At 42.0% G+C, this 17,472-nt stretch overlaps 1 protein-coding gene across 1 annotated transcript in view; it reads left to right on the forward strand.

Annotated features, from left to right (window-relative positions):
• The first annotated feature begins 2,417 nt into the window (after positions 1 to 2,417).
• LOC126561839 (tyrosine-protein kinase Drl) overlaps positions 2,418 to 17,472 on the forward strand; it is a 483,362-nt gene continuing 468,307 nt past the window's right edge. The window contains exon 1 of the mRNA XM_050218172.1: positions 2,418 to 2,593. Within this exon, the coding sequence (XP_050074129.1) occupies positions 2,437 to 2,593 (157 nt within the window). The 5' untranslated portion in view covers positions 2,418 to 2,436. The remainder of the gene's footprint in view (positions 2,594 to 17,472) is intronic.

The following is a 17,472-nucleotide window of genomic DNA, read 5'->3' on the forward strand; positions in this document are numbered from 1 at the left end:
TACAAAATTAAATATTTTTTTAATAAAACTGAGCTTGCTACATGCACTTACAACATTCCTAAATGTGTTTCTACAAGCACAATTGCAATTGTGAATTCTCAAACATGTAAATGAAATTTCATTCCACCTAATCCCAACCCCTTCTTAACTATCGTTTAAAGCACACACCACAAAAAAACACCATCATCATCATTTTTTCCCCGCTCATGTAGCAAATATGCATTATTTATCCACTCAAGAACAACAAAAAAAAAGCAAACGAAACGCACACAGAAGGGTGTCACCGGCAACCGTTCAGTTCATCTTATTTTACACCGGCACCGACGACACCCACCCACCGGCACGAGAAGCGGCATGCTAATGTACCGCCGGCATTCTCCGGTGTGCGATTTGCCATGCCGTTTTAACACCAAACCGAGCGAAATGCCGGAAACCTGACACGTGCTTTTTTGCCACCGGTCCACCTGCTCTCCCTCCCTTTACCACTCAAACCGGCCCATCATCCTTCTTGGAATGGAATCTCCCACTGTGCACCACCACCACCCAAAACTCCTTCCCCGAATGGTGTAAACACGCACAAACATTCTACGGAGGGTGCAACGTGCGAGTGGGCAAAGCATTTCATTACTTCGGAATCGAGCGGGAATCGAGCCGGCATTTCGAAAGTGATCTAAAACTCACTCGGCACGCTCGGTGGAGGCGCCAGGTTGTTAGAATCAACAAGTATTTGCCTCGATGCTCGATTCGGCTATGTTTGGGAATGCAATTTTTGACCGGAAAAAGGGGAAAGTTTGCCGAGAGCCGTTGCGCCTGCGCTGCTGGCATCCGGAATATCCTTCGTGTCCTGGTTCGGTTCACCGTTGAGCCGGAATGTTGTTTCGTGTCAGTTTCCAACGATACGTAAATCGGGAAGGTCACGCTTCTGGTTGCGACAAAACAAGGTTTGGTGGATTTGTGTTCAAAGAAGAAGCAATCAGTGCCGGTAGGGTATTTGTGTGTGTGCCTTTCCGTGTATGTGTGTGTGTTTCTTTTTATAGAGCTTTCAATCAAATAGTGACAAACCAAGGTGACAGTAGTATAAAAACGATCGAAATCGTTGAAAGCAGCAATATTGGTTAGGGAAAAAAGATTCACTCATCACCGTCCTGATCGGTTCGGTCGGTTTAAAGTGCAGTGTAGCGCGGATGGAAAACACACCTTCCTGGAAAAGCTGCTCGAGGATGTTTTCGTGTTTCCCTGGCAACCGTTTTCAGCGAAGACAGCGAAAAAGGGATTACGGGTTTACTTGGATGGTGCGTCAAGCCGTTGCATCCTGTGTCAGCAAAGCAATTTCCATGTGAACCACATTTTTAATCAAATTACACGCAAATTAATCATACCCGGTGGTCTGTCGGTGTTTGTGTGTGTGTGTGTCTGCTTGTACGTGCATTAATATCTAATTGCCAACAAGCGAAAACAACCGATGAGTCGGCCCGCGGAGTCCCGCTGCCATCATAATGCGGCGCTCCACCATGCGCCAGCTGTCCCTCTGTAGCCGAAAAAGGGATGAGTGAGTGAAATAATTCATTACGTGAAATTCGTCCTGGATGAGCCAAACCGGATATCGGGCGCTTCGGTTTGTCGCCACTGCACTGCATGCTCCCCAGACAGTATCACTGGATTCCGGATTATGTGCTCGAATGAAATGATGGTAATTAAAATTTCAAAATTTTAATCCAATCGTGATGAATATTCATCAGCACTTGCAACAACAGGCCAGCAGGCCCAGTGACAGTGTGCGTAATTGCGAACGACCGAACGAATCGAGTCTAGGTGTGCGGTGTGCTGCGAATCGAAAGTGGTCGCTGCTGGCCAATAAAGCCCTCAATGGTTGAGATTCGCCTGTGCACGGATGGTCTCTGAAGAGCTCTAAGTGATCCCTTGTGTCGGTAATTAGTTGATACGATTGTGATGAGTGAAATTATAATTTTAAGTGAGTTTTTTTTTTAATTTTTATTGTGTTGTGAAATATTTTTCATTATCTTTCCCTCCTCCATAATAAGCCTGTCGTTTGCAGTGTTTACAGTAAATATTATTGTTCTTCACTAGAGCAGGAAATGTGTTCCTTACGCGGTTTACCACTCTCGCTGTGACAAGTGTTTAGCTTCCCATGATGAAAAGTGTGTCCCCTCTGTGCTATTCCCAACCTACCTTTATAGCTCTCGATAAAGCGGTGCATCGTCGTGTTCTTGTCCGTTGAGTGTGTGTACTGCTGTTCACTACCACAATCACTATTGCCATCCCATCTATCTGATGCTGTCCGGGTTGCCATGGTTGCAGCCTGCCGGTGAAGCGCGTAGCATGTGTGTAGTACGCTCGTTGCTGTTATTGTGAGAGAGTCTGTGCCTTTTACGTTTGCGATTCAAGCGGAAGATGGTGCTGCTGCAACCAGGAAACATGTCCCTCCGGCAACCATTCCGTAACGTCATCGGCACACCGTCATCCACCGTTTGGCGGTTGCTCTTGGTGACGGTTCTGCTCTGTGGATTACCCCGACCGGTTACCGGCTACTTCGATCTGTTTCTCAACCACTCAGAAGTGATCAAGCTGATGGGTAAGTTTTGCAATTCCGATTGTTATGCAGAATTTTATAGGGAGGCAATGGTAACAACGAATGATGTAAATATTTAGGGCAATATTTGGTTCGTTTTGTGAGCGTTTGTTGCTCATTTTAAAATGCCAGAATAGCGAAGATCGTTGTCATTGAATAGTGCTAAACATGTATTTCATTAACATGAAAACTATAAACATTAAACTTGAATATTTAGAGACTTGATATTTGATGTTTTATTCTTATTTAAAAGAACTTTTGACTTCATAAACTCCGAAGAGATAATCACTTCGGAAAGCAATTCTTTGTCGTCTATTTCAAGTTCTAACGGAATTTGTCCAGGCCCACTTCATTAGAGGAAAACTAAATTTAATTGTTGGTTGATGCATTGCTCGATACCTTTGGCTAAAACTGTTTTATCTGAGGCTTAAAGAGCTGTTTTTCCTGTCTTATCTTAAGATTGGTCATGAGTCCAAATTTTTGCAACTTATCTTACAAAGGGTTTCTCTGAACGACCTACCAAGGTCACGCCGGCCATCGATTGGCTTACTAGACTAGACTAGACTAGGCTAATACCACGTAGTTGGATGGTCAGTCCCCGATATGGCAACGATCCGAATACGATTTGAACTCCTGTCCTGCCGTGTGAAGATCGGCGCAGGTAGCGCCGTTCATAGTTTTCATCGAATTCTTCTCTTCTGAACCTTCTTTTTTCGGCTAAAGAGTAATATAAGCCTTCAAGTTGCACGCAGCAAACTCACATGCAAGCTCCACAGTCGTTTGTGAACATGCCTGAGTAGGACATATTGAAAATATTAAAACTATTGGTTTATAAAATCAAAAAAATCTTATTTTAACTAGTTTTAATAAATTTTTAGTAATTTTATCAACTTTATACTCAAATCATATTTAAATATTACTTTTTCCGTATATTAAGCCATTTAAATTAAAAAAAAATAGGGCTCACTATTGAATTATTTCAATCACAGTATGAACTATCTCGTTTAAATGATGAAATAAGTTAGTGAAATGTTCTTATAAATTAGGCTTATACATAAGCTAGCTTTTGCGACACTTAACAATTATTTCAAATAACTTTCCTCATTTTAATAATGATTTATTTAAATAATATTTGTATGTCCTACGCATAATGATAACAATCTACCGTAATATTTCACACAAGCTTGCAAGAGATGAGTCCCGTACAACTTGAGGCCCTTTATTACACTTTAGCCCTTTTTTCTAATTCATCAAGCAAGCAAGAAAGCAAAAAATCTAGAGGCTGTTGCACTAAAGAAGCAGAAGAAGAGGAACTTTTTATTTTTTACACTTTGGTAGACTTACAATTCCACCATTTATACATTGTTTGTAGACTCCAGGTGATGCTAGTTATTGTTCTAAGAGTTACATGCATCTGAAGTTACTCATTTATGTCACTAAAATTTTATTTAAGTTATTGCTTTTGATTCCTTTACCCACTAAATTCTTCTCAATTTTCTTTATGGTTTATTGAACAACCTAGATTGGAACTACGCCCATTTCTTTTTATTATCGTCTATTTATAGAGACGCTGGGTCTCTGAGACTATATTCGCCTCTCTACTGTATGAAAAAGGTGGTTAGTAATGATACAAACCGATAACGCAATTAATAATGTTAAAAGTTGTCAACAGCTACAAACGCCTTTCGAACGATTATTCTGCTTATTTCCTTCCAACATCACCTAAACAAAACAAAACCACATCACCTCCCACAACAATTACAGCCATTTCGCCTAGGTCAGATAGTAACAGTTAACCTTCCACACGAATCCTTCGACCCCTTTTGCTTTCCTCGCTAGGGCACAAGCGTTGCGGCGAAACAATCAGCAGAAGTTGTGGTGAGTTGTGGCATATCCTTCTTGCTATGACCGCAGAAAATAAATCTTTACCACCCTCGCAGACCCTTTTCGACGCATATTTCTTCCTCCTCCGAAATGGAAATCAATCAAGCAAACGTACCACCATTTTCATAACTTTGATTTCCGTTTACCCTTTATACAACTGCTCCACCGCCACACTGCACGTCGGTTGTGAAAGGTCCAAAAGCAAAAGATGAAAGGGAAATTAATGTTAAAAGGGACGGAATTTAACGAACGGTCAGTTGCTTAGTTTTTGAATGCATCAGAGGAAACCACCTCCAAGGGCGCCGCCACCGCTAGTTGCTCCCTGGAGATAAGCGAAAGGGTGTAGACAAATTTCCTGCCCAACGGGGTAACCTTTTAACCCTCCGATCGCTCTTTTAAGGCATTATCCGCACGGTCGGTGGACCATTGTCGCAGGGTAAAACGAGGAAACGATAAATCGTGTTTTTTGGGGTGGATAGAGTTGTTTACTTTTGTTCGGAATGTTTAGAATGGGAGACATGAAGGAATTTTTCTGTTTTGGTTGATGTGTTTAGCGAGTTTGGTTAGCCAGAAGGAAATGATTGATTTTTTTCATGCTTACAAATTTGATGTTGTCAGTTTTTACTAACATAAAATCAATAAAATTCTAATGAGCTTGATTTGCTTGTTGAAAAAAACTGGATGAGAGGCCACCCTGTCAAACCACAGACTGCTTCTTATGCATCAAACAACCCTGACCTCAAACGATGAAGATAAGACTGTTTCATTCCTTTCCCGATTTTTTTTTAATCTAGTCCGAGGTTAAACCAAGACGTATATTTAGACCTTTTCGTTTACCTTTCACTGCGCAGAGATTATCAATCCACAGTTCCAGATCCAGGACAAACTCTCCAAAACAATACAAGCGCACTAACCTGCCCATGCGTAATCCTTCCTCCCCGGAGTAGCAAAAAGGGACACTTGCCTGGAAATTTAACTTCACACTTAATAACTCGTTACGGGTGAGGAATTATTTATAGCTCCGGACGCAAATGAATCGTTGCTGAATAAATTATGTCTAATCAATATTCATCAGCCCATCCCAGAGACTGCCCGTTCGGTGGATCGGTGGAGGCACGCCATCTGAACCGATTCCCATCATTATCGACGGTCCTGTAAAAGCTCAGTGACCACACAAACACACGCACACACGCTTTCCCCCCCTTTATCTCGCGACTGTCCGGCTAACGATGCTAATAGTCCTTACCACAAACACATTTTGCCATTGCCGGCGGGACCAAATTAAGCATTCAAACACAAAAATCGGTTCTCCGTATCGAGCGAACAATCGAGTAGGGAACCCCCAGAAACACTTAATGTATACCGCACGCTACTGCCACAGGATAACGTCGCATTAACAGACCGAAAAAATCGTACTGCGTAATGGTAGAAAAAGTTCATTTAGAGGTTTGCTTAGTTTGTCGGTTAAATGGATGAGGCTTTGTTGGAATTAGTGTTGGATTTGAATTGGAGGTAGGATTTTAAATGAAAAGCAGCGTCTTTTTGCACGGAGCACAGGAACTTTACTGTGACAAGCTTTTAATCATCTTTTTCCCTTGAATATTCTATGAAATGATTATTTTTGACCCAAGCAAATTAAAGGAATTAAAGGATTGAAGAATACACCACATTCGTGAAAGGACATTGCTCTGAAATTATTAAAATAAAGCTCAACTTCATCGCAAGCGACAGCGCAATATGAAGCTTATTGATCACGCTAGCGATAAAAATAGATCATATTAAAATACATGCCATTATGAAATAAAAGTCACATAATGTTTAGTATAGAAAACCTCTTCATATTCCTTCAGTACGTTTCAAGAAAACGGGTCAAATAACAAACGAACATTGATGTAATTAATTTATAGTTATCTGGAATCGACAAAATTAGTTTGTACAAAGACTCGATGAATTTTTGAAGTATTCTTAGCAATCTTTACTAATCTTCTATTATCAAAGAGACATTTCCCGGCCAATTATAGATCTCTGCTTTCTTTCGTAATGATCAATGTGGATCTTACGAACCTTTTTCCAAGTATGACAAAACTGAGCCTTTAGGCGTGAAGCTATCGGCAAGAAGGTCAATTGAGCCGTAACAGCGCATTGTCTACACGGTTATTGTAGTCGTAGCTGTACCATAACTTCACAAATTTATTTTACTGAAGGTACGGAGTAGTTTAAGAAAATTTAAATTAGAAAGTAGCAGCAGTATAACTTCCTCTGCTGTGCAAATTTATAGCAGGTCCTCCTCAATTAAAAAGAGCATTTCGATGACCTTTAAAAGTACCTAAAACTATAGTTACTATTTCATACGGCTTCTGAGATCTCTAGGAGTTCTCAACAACTGTTGAGATTGACAAAAAGTCAGTGTTATTTCAATTTGAAAGATATATTTGGGAAGAACCTGCCTAAAATTGACTTAGATTTGTCAAAACTAATCCTCAATAATCTTCTTCTTCTCCTTCTTCTTCTTGGGCGTTCTAGAGGTCACGCCAGCCATTGATTGACTTACTAGACTTAGTTGACCGGTGCCGCTGTTGCCGACACCATCCTCAGCATCCTCAATAATAGTCCTTTTAATTTGAGAGCCTCACTTCGTCTAGCAATTATACTCCAGATGTACGCTACAAAATTATGTTTTAGGCTATGGAAGATTGGTCAGTGCAAATCACTATATTTGAAAGAATAATTATCAATACCAGCTCCAGCAAATAATATATTGTTAGGAATCCTGCAGTTATTTAATTTGGAAGTAACTTGTCAGCTGTTTAAAACATAAGTTTTTGGCATTGTTTATTATTTTTATTATTATTATTATTATTATTATTTATTTCTTAAGAACGGCCTGGCCGTATTGACATACCAGAATAGACCAGAAGAAACCAGATAGACCCGAATCATCGTATTCTACGCCTCATCTATGCCTCTTATTTTTGTCACTTAATTATTTGGCTGTAAAGTAACTCAACACCAGTCTTACTCCTCTTCTTGGCCTGCTCAGGATTGAGCACGTCGCGTCGACATGGCCAGGTTTCCAATCAGATTCCAGTAAACTCGGTGAAGGGCTGCAGTCCTCCATCCACGGCTGCATCCGGTCTCAGACAGGTTAGACTCCACTTGATCCAGCCAACGAGCTAGCTGTGCTCCTCTACGCCTCGTGCCGAGCACCTTCTTGGTGGGGCCTGAGTCCGGCATCCTCATCACGTGAATCCCAAGCCAACGTATCCTTCCGGCTTTGACTACCGTCAGGATATCAGCACCACCAAACAGTTCAGCTAGCTTGTGGTTCATTATCCTTCGCCACACGCCCTGTTCGTACACACCGCCAAAGATAGTTCTTAGCACTCGCCGTTCGAAAATAGCGAGTGCATTGGTGTCCTCCGTCAACATAGTCCAAGACTCCTAACCGTAGAGGACTACCGGACGTATCATGGTGCGGTAAATCGTGCATTTCATGTGTTGTTAGAGTCTTCTGGATCGCAGAAGTTTGTGGCGTCCGCACTAGGCACGATTCCCCTGCACAATGCGCTTAGGATTTCGCTGCTTACGTTGTTGTCCGAAGCCATGATCGTTCCAAGTTAGCAGAGCTCCTCTACCACCTCGAGATCGTCAACTGATACTCTGCTTCTGAGTCGGGCTCTATCACGGTTAGAGCCTCCGGCAAGCAGCTATTTTGTCTTCGTCGCATTGATCCTTAATCCAATTCTATTGAACTCACATTTAAGTCGGAGTCGCAAATCGCCGCAGTTGTGCGTCCAATGATGTCGATGTAATCTGCGAAGCTAAGGAATTGGAGAGATCGATTGAAAATCGTGCCCCGGATAGTCGCTGTAGACAGCAGTTGTACTAAAAAAGACGTTCCCATTCTTAGCAAAAGTATCCAACCGCAATTTAGCATAAACCTGTTGCTAAAATTCTTTGAGTTTATACAGTTTTTATTTTTTCTGCCGATTTGTTTCGCGCAATTGGATGGATTTAATTTGAAATAAAAAAATTAATAAAACATAATAATCACTCAAAAGCATTAACATAAAATATAGCTTAAAGACATTTTAAAGAATAGCTCATGATGCACATAAAGTGCTTGAACATTTCCCTTAGTAACTTTAATGGGTATACCGTTATCGCTCACAGAAAGACTTTTTCGCGACAGCAGTAACGATTTGTTTATAATTTTATCGCACTCCTCCGTTCCCTCAACAATGAACAGGTGTTTTGTGATACAATCTCCCTAACGACTGTTGGGAAATGGTACCGGAAAAAAAAACAGCAGACCAAATCGTTTACGATGCTTAAGCTCCGTTTGTCTACCCGGTTTCCAAAGCAAATTGAAATGATAAGTGGTGGGAAAGTACATTTCAAAGGTGATAACGAGTATGACAATAAAATTGTCAAGCCATTTAATAGAGAGAGAAGAAAACATTATGTCTACAATTACTTTCGCTTTTCACATTACTGTTATACGTTTTACTTCTATAAATGATTCGACCATTATTTTGATTGGTTTTCTTGCCTAAGCAAATTTTGTACGCGAAACAGATATCACGAAATCTTTAATGATGCGAAAAATGGATATGTTTTCCCACAAGCTAATGCCTACGTCATGTGCTTGCGTAAGATCGTAAATAAACGTCAAACACTGCCCGCATTGAAATGACTGTATTAAAACAGTTCTGCACGTTCGGCTGTCAGGGAGCTCGTGTCGTGGGCCTAGTCGAAAGTCTCAATTTTCTTAAAAGCCCTCCTTAAACCCATCGAATTGGTATCGATTTCCCCGAGTAGCAACCACGCATCGTCGTCGTCGTCATGTGTGTAACTAGCGTAAACACTTTCATATTTTATAGCCATTTGTCAGGCCGGATCGTGCCGACAAGTGATGCGTGAGCTGTTAACACAAATCGCCACCAGTATTGTGTAGCTGCGCCACAGTGGTTGCAGATCTGTAAAATGGCCGTGGGTTATGCCGTTGGTACGGATATGTACTGCTGCAGTAGCTTTCCATGGTAACTGCGGGTGAATTATGTGCAACCAATCACTCCTCAGAGTACATATCAAACACATTATAACATATTTCCCGCAGTGATAAATTACAAAAAAAAATCTTTTAAAGGAAATATTATTGGGAATAGTCCCAAGAACATTCTTACACTTTTAATAATATTATAAAACCTTCAAGCTAATTAACAGGAAGGAACTTTTGCTATTTAAAATGTGTTTAATATATAACAATGCGTATTAATGGACAATATCTTACCACCTCTCACTTCACGACGAGCGAAATAAAAAAAAAAACACACTCTAAATGCGATAATGACTACCGGTTTCGTGGCGATGATGCCCAGTTATCTGCACGATTTATCAATTTCACGGCTCATAAATTTTTCCACCAGCTCATAATTTCATGATTGCTTTCGCCAGCTCGGCGAAGTCAATTGACCAGACAGCGTTTGAACACCAGACAAGTGATAAAACCGAAGGCTACATCTCAATGAAGAGCTTTTGTTTATGGTTTTTACGCAGCAAGCATGTTTTTATATTGATATTGAGCAGAATATTTTTTCCAAATAAATTTTAATAAAACAGCTTTTATGCTGTAGATCTAGTTGAGTATTATTTGAAATATTCCTTTCTGGCCGGTATCAGAAGTTTTGGTCTGATGTACACCGCGTCACAAAGGAAAGGAGTAGTAAAAACATGTTCCATTGCTTCCAAGACAACCATACTGCAATGCGACTTTCCCATCAACAGTCAGCTTACCAGCGTGCCATTCACGGAAGAAAAGGCGATCCAACCCATCCAGCCGAACAGTCCAGTCTCGATTATTGTCTGTCCCGGCTACCCGCGACACCCTTCCGCATCACAATGTCGTACATCTTATTTCACCATAAATCGACATAAATGTCACTTGAAATCAATTTATTATCCGCCAATATTTATTGGCATGACAAAAATAGCGTCCCATAGCATGGCAAGTGGCTTCCCAATTCCACTGTACTAAAAGTCCATACTCTTGGGTCTTGAAACGCGAGTGGTCCGTGCTAGGAGAGAGCAAAACGAAAGCAAACGACGGAAAAGCAGGATACCGACCATGAAGCATCTTTTGTAAAGTTGCGTGCAGTTTAGCGGTGGTGAAAACATACTCACAGAAAAGCAAGGAAATTATTTTTCGTGGAAATTGATTTTCTTTCTCACTTCTTTTTCATAATGTGTGTCAGCATACGGTTCCGAAGTACAATTTAAAACTTATCGTGCGGAATGATTTAGCGGTCTGGTGTTTTGTTGCTGTTTGCGTGCAAATTGTGTTTATGGAAATTGTAAGTCATGGTTGGATCTTCACACAGCAGGGCCGGTTTTCAAATCCCATTCATACTATCCCCCCAGTAGTGAGGACTGACTAGTCAGCTACGTGGTATCGGCAAGTCTTGTGAGCTATTAAGGCAAGAAGAGAGAGGCGAATATAGTTTCAGAGACTCAAAGCCTATATAAACAAAAGTAATAAAAAATTGCAGCAAGAAATATGCGTCGTCTAAGGTTTTTATTTATTTATTTATTTATTTATAATTAATAATGACGGTCCAGTGCCGTATTGTCAACACCGCTTGTGTTGAGTAAATTTTATAATCATCTTGATAAGGCATTTCCTCCTTATTCTTTGCCTTATCCCGGGCATACTCGGTTATGGTGATGATGATGGTGATGATGATGGTTATGATGATGATGATGATGTATTCGTGGCTGATGGTCCGGTTCTATTGCGGTGGCTATTGTAATGATGGTGGTTGGTTGCATCCGAATTCCGGCTATTGTGGTGTTGTGGCTGATCTATTGTTGATCATTTTGCTATGGTCTGGACTGTAACGAACAAATAAACATCGTTAAGACAGCACGAACATTTATTTGTCTGCGTACAGTGCTCTCCAGTGCATTCCAGCAATGACATTCCAAGCTCAATCTAGTCAACGTCCAATCAAAGGATGATCGACAAGCTCTATCCCGCAGCAGCGAAAGCGACTTCACTACTCCCGAGACTGAACCCGCCAAACACCCCGAACCCGACGCCAACGCTGTCAAACTCAATGTGCCAAAACTGGACTGGAGTGGAGAACACTGCACTTTCTACAACGCCTGCCCTTTTACGGCAGTGTTGGAATCACCCTCGAGTGCTGTTGCCCAGTCATCGGATCGCCCGTGGCACTACAAAAAATACACTTAAAACATAGACAACACAACATTTAACAAAAAAGGAATTGGGGAATACGAATAAGGATTGGAAGGATACTTGGGATGTGGAATCATAGGACAAGACCGTTGTCTCTGGCGAATCGGTAAATGATCCTCATGTAGAGGAGGTCCCTGGTAGCCAACACTTCTCTGATTTCTGTACCTGGTCGTCTGCCGATATTCTCTACTGCGCTCAACAAGGAGGGTCTTGCGGTTTCAAATTCCACGCAGGACCACAGAAGGTGATCCACATCGTGGAATCCGTCACCGCAGCCACACACTTTTGTCTGAGCCAGAGTTATACGCTGTAGATGAGCATTCAACGCAAAATGATTCGACATCAGTCGAGACATCATTCGTATGAATGCCCGGTCCACAGAGAGCCCATCGAACCAAAGACGCAGGGACACGTCTAAGGTTCCTTAGTACTTTTTCGTTTGGAATTTGGAGCACAAATTTGCAAGTTCCCTTGAAAAGTCGTGAACAAAAACAGATTGTTATTCGTTCTACTTGGCTTAACGAAGCTGCTAGGATACGCCGGCCATCTAATGGGTTACTAGACTCAGAAATATCAAATAGAAATAGTTGGATAGTTAGTCCTCAGTACGGAGGACTAAAATTTAAAAGGTTATATCAGTTCATGGGACACATTGTTTTTGAGTCATTCAGCAGGATCAGTATCCAGATCCTATCCGTATTCTTTTCATGTGGCCTGAGCATTTTGTAAGAAAAATGAAAAACCGATAGCATTTTCCTTTACTCCTAAAGTTTGCTACTGTCTACTGCTTCAGAGTGAGAAGCTCATAGCAACCAAAAAGGTTGAAGTACCTGCTATCGCGCTCTCAGTACCGATCATTGATACTACAAGTTATCCAAAGGCTTAAGAACCATCCAAGGATCAGTATGCCTACCAAGAATTCACAACGTCTTTTTTGCTTGGAATTTTTTTAGTACACTAGACTCACCTTTAAAGACGAGTGTTCCATAATGGTTGGATGGATGGACATTTTGTGGTCCATTTTTAACGAGATGATGCAGATTCTGACATGCTTACTTACATACTTATCAGGCGCTACAACCGCTTTGCGGTCTTGGCCTGCCGCAGTAGAATCTGGAGCCGCTTACGGTCCTGCACCGTCGTCCGCAAATCGTCCCACCTCAATCTGAGCCTACCACGCCTCCTCTGTCCGTGTGGACGGCCTAAAACGACTTTCTGAGCTGGGTCGTCCGGTGCCATGCGTTTTAGATGGTTAGCGCTTCGGAACCTGACGAGCCTAATTCGCTGCACGACGTTGAGGTCGTCATACAGTTCGTACAGCTCGTCGTTGTAGCGGGTCCTCCATTGTCCTTCCACACATACGGGGCCAACAATCCTTCTGAGCATCTTTCCCTCGAACGCGGCTATGAGGGCTTCGTCTGTTTTGGACAGGGTCCATGTCTCAGAGGAGTATGTGAATACTGGGACTATAAAGGTACGATACAGTCCCAGCTTCGACCTTCGAGACAGGTGTTTTTGAGGTGAGATGTTTCCTCAGGCTGTAGAATGACCGGCTGGCCACCAGCATCCTAGCGTGCAACTCCGTCTTTCTGCCGCCTGCTGGATCCTTTGGTAGGTCTCTGTTTCCTGTGAGAGTCGCAGACCAATTATGTCTATATCATCAGTGTTTGCAAGGATCCGGATTGACTAATAGAAGATGGTTCCCGAAGTCTCCACCTCCAAGTCAGGGATGGCCCTCTCTAGCGCTAAGTTAACGCAGGCCTTTGGTGGTATCAAAGGACCCTGAGAGTATTCCATCCACCTTCACCTGGCATGTGACGTTGGTAATAGTCATTCTAACAAGCCTGATCAGCTCATGGCCTCGTAAAGTTTTACCCTGGCTATGCTTTCATATGCGGCTTTGAAATCTATGAAGAGATGGTACGTGTTCAACTGCTGTTCAGCAATCTTCTCCAAGATTTGCCGCATGGTGAAGATGTGGTCAGTGGTAGATTTTCCGTTTCGGAATCCTCTTTGATAGTTTCTAACTATCCATCCGACGAATGGGACAAGCTTATCCTGAAGGATTAGGGAGATTATTTTGTAGGCGGTATTCAACACCGTAATACCCCTGCAGTTGTTGCAGACCAACATATCTCCCTTCTTGTATATGGAATAGATGATGCCGAGATCCCTATCCGCTATCCCATACATCAGTAACAACTTGATGAACGTCCTGTTCTAGTAGGGCACTCCCGTTTTTGACCAGTTCCGCTACGATTCCGTCGGTTCCGGGTGCCTTATTGTTCTTTAATCGACGGATAGCTTTTTGTGTGTCCTCGATGTCAGGTTGCGACGGTACATCGGGACCATCTGCTAGTGGAGCCTCTAGCTATTCGTTGAACTGGTCGTTAAGTAGTTCATCAAAGTACTGAGTCCATCGCGAGAGGACCTCTAGCTGGATATTGACAGTGTTATTGCAGCGCTCGTTAAAAGTGAGCCAAAGACGAAGCAAGCTTCGCAACGACAAGTGATTGTAAGATGCTAAGGAGTCGAACAGATATGTCATTTAACGTAAAGGTAATAATAAGAAGCGTGGAAGTCCTCAATTGCCAATTATTTCATGATTAGGCTGACGGCTAGGATGAATCACAAACGATTTAGATGTGTGTGCGAAAATCACTTTGAAAGGGTAGTCAGAAGGAATCCACAGTTACACAGTTCATGATTCATTCCGATAATTCATTATCGTGTCAAGTTTTCTTTTGCTTATGATCTTTAGCTGATGAAACATTTTCCTGTTATGCTACTTGGGGGTAGATTAGTTTATAATGATAAAAGGTTGTTTAAAAAGATATTAAATGCCCTACTACACATCTGTACTAGTAGCCAAATAATAACACAAAAGTTCACTAGTTTATTAGAACTTAAAGTAGATTACGATTCAGCCAACCACATTTTCGCAAGCATGCATCAATCAACCAGGGCAACGATGGATCATGTTATATTATGACCTAAACTTGCACTCTACCCCTGAACATCAAGTAGTATCGGGGGTGCACATTCCGCTCAGATGCTCCACATTCACGACAGTGACGCAACCATGTCATGCTCGGGCACTGTTTCGGGGTAGAAATTTTCCTAAATATCATCATTGTTCCGTGCCACTAGGCATGACGTCTCAAAAATGTCACTCTACTTTATGCAAAGCCATCAACATTCTTGCGCAAACGTAAAGAAGAAGTCAAAAAAATGATGCTTTATATTGATTTCAAAAAGAAAATAAAGATTTTTGTGCCAAAATAGGCTCTTCAAATTCTTTACTCAAAATGTATTTTCCATGAAGTTCAATCGTACATACAAAATCACCTCACAAACCATTAAATTTCCCCGAATCAACCCGGGACGCTTTTCAATCAACCCACCACACATTCTCGCCAAAAGCCCGGTCCGAATGGCAAAGTTTGTTTAGGGCACGGAACCGGCAAGCGACTCTGTGTCATCATGCGCTGCTAAAATCACAACGGATGTTTGTGTTGGATGGTTTCGAAAATTTATCTTGCACCATCGTGACAGTTCGTGAATTATGAAGCATGGCGGCTGCAGCGGCGACATACGACACGGACGGATCGTTTAGGCCAACGGACTAAGGCTGGCCTAGTGTGCTAGTTGCCGTTGCTGCTAGTAGGGTGAATTTGTGCCCACCGAACCGAACTAACGATGCTCCCAGCAGCTGTGTGAAGATGTGCACAATTTCTGGAAGATATTCACTATCGTACTGGGCCAAGTACATTCTTAGCATGATTTGGGAAGCTTTTTTGTTTGAGGGGGCGAAAGATGTGTTTGTTAGTTTTGCAAAATTACATGCATGTTATTCTCGAAGCTGGGTGATTTTATAATTTGGCTTCGCAGAAAGATCATGTCTGCCTGGTGGAAGGATCTTTTGTAGGAGGAGTAAGTTAGATTTGCGTATCGTTGACGCCATTGATGAACGCTAGAGCTTTTTGATGCTGGCAATGGTCCAAATTGTATCTTATTATATTAAAAAAAACAACTGCTTTGGATATAACATGCAAGTACTGTTGAACCATCAAACTGTGTCATAACCATCAGGGAAAGTTTCTGACGTCCTGAACCAGAAGCTTTAACAGTAGGCAGCATGCCAACCAACGAACGAGTTGAATGCATAATTTGAACAAACTAAATTCTCTCCCATCTCAACACTTTTGCAAAGCCTGAAACTACCATTCAAACTCCACTGCCAAAAGCAAAGATTCTTCCCGACACTGTCCAAACTACCACTTGTTATTCTTCTGTAAATCTTAAGGCCATAAGATAAAAAGTCACCCGAAACGTCAACTACCTAGCCAAGGCAAATGGAGCCCATTAAACGTTATCTAAATGCAATTTATGAACAGGAACAGTGACGCCGCTAAATCCCACCGTACCTTACCCGGAACGAAATCCATATCCCGCCAAAGATACGCCTGGCACAAAAACACACTCTTCCGCCAACAGCTTCGCGTTCGTTCGAAGTGAACTCATGTGCACACGGGTGCCCCGATGTTTCGCCAGCAGCGAAAAAAGGACTTAAATTTCGCTTCCTCTCACGGCGCATTTCACAGCGACAGGCAAATAAAAACACACGAAAAAAGCTGGGCACAACACACGCAGCAAGAAAGTAAAACAAACCTTTTATGCAACGTTGAAATTTTATGAACTTTCACTGTGAAGACCGCGTGACTGAGCGTGCGTGCGTTTTTGTTGTGTGGGCTGTGGGAGCAAGTGGTTTTTGTTGGGGCGCATTTTCTTTCCACACCCCGGAACGTCAGCTTCCCCTTCGTCTGTTTCGTACTTCTTGGGAAGATTTTTGCTTTCACGCATCATAAACGCAATCTGAATATTTCATGCAGTTCACTCTGTTCTACTTTTTTTTTTTTGTGTTCGACCATTTCTGTCTGTGTTTCTGTAGTTTATTTGGGGATTTTTTTTTGTGTGTTGCGAGAGCGTGGGTTTGGTTTCTTGATGCTCTTGATGGAAGCTGGAAACCCGTGCGTAACAAAACAATGATTTTAAAAAATGATCAAACGTAAATAAACGGTTTTACCTTTTACCGTTTGCGGGATGCTTGACACATGCCGCAGGCAAATCATTTTCTTTTATGGCGTGTGCGCACGGAAAAAAAACACACAGCTTTGATGTTGCACACACGGTGCCCCGGATATGCATTTGACAGCGTGGCGTGGTTGGGTTTTCTGTGTTGTGCAAAATCTTCCAAAAAATGCTGCAACTTCATAAAACCATCGAAACCGTGGGTCTCTTTTCGACTGTTTATTGTCGTGCTCGTTGTTTAAGGTTAAGCAGCACCGTAAACATGCTTCAAATACTTTACTTAAAGTACTGTTTCTCTGAATTGTATTATTTGTTCTGCCAAGGAATGAAGAACGGGTGCTCTGCTAAATAATTTGAGTTTAAATTGAGAGGATTTTGCAACAAACTTCTACGAAAACCCCCATCAAAAGCCAGCCGTGCGTTTCGCTGTTCCATCACCGATAAGGAGCTAATTTCGGTCCCATAATTCCATATTACTTTCCACGACTTACTTTGTCTCAGGTTCCTGTCTCCAATAGCGACCTTCCCTTTTTTTCGTATCAAGTGGTTCTTTCGATGGAATTATTTCGCACATTCAAACATTGTGATGGGCTGGAAAACTCCCCCCCCCCAGAGCATTTTACAACATTAACGGGCTAATTCCCTACAC

Source organism: Anopheles maculipalpis, chromosome 3RL (assembly GCF_943734695.1).
Source record: "Anopheles maculipalpis chromosome 3RL, idAnoMacuDA_375_x, whole genome shotgun sequence".
Taxonomy (NCBI): Eukaryota; Metazoa; Arthropoda; class Insecta; order Diptera; family Culicidae; genus Anopheles; species Anopheles maculipalpis.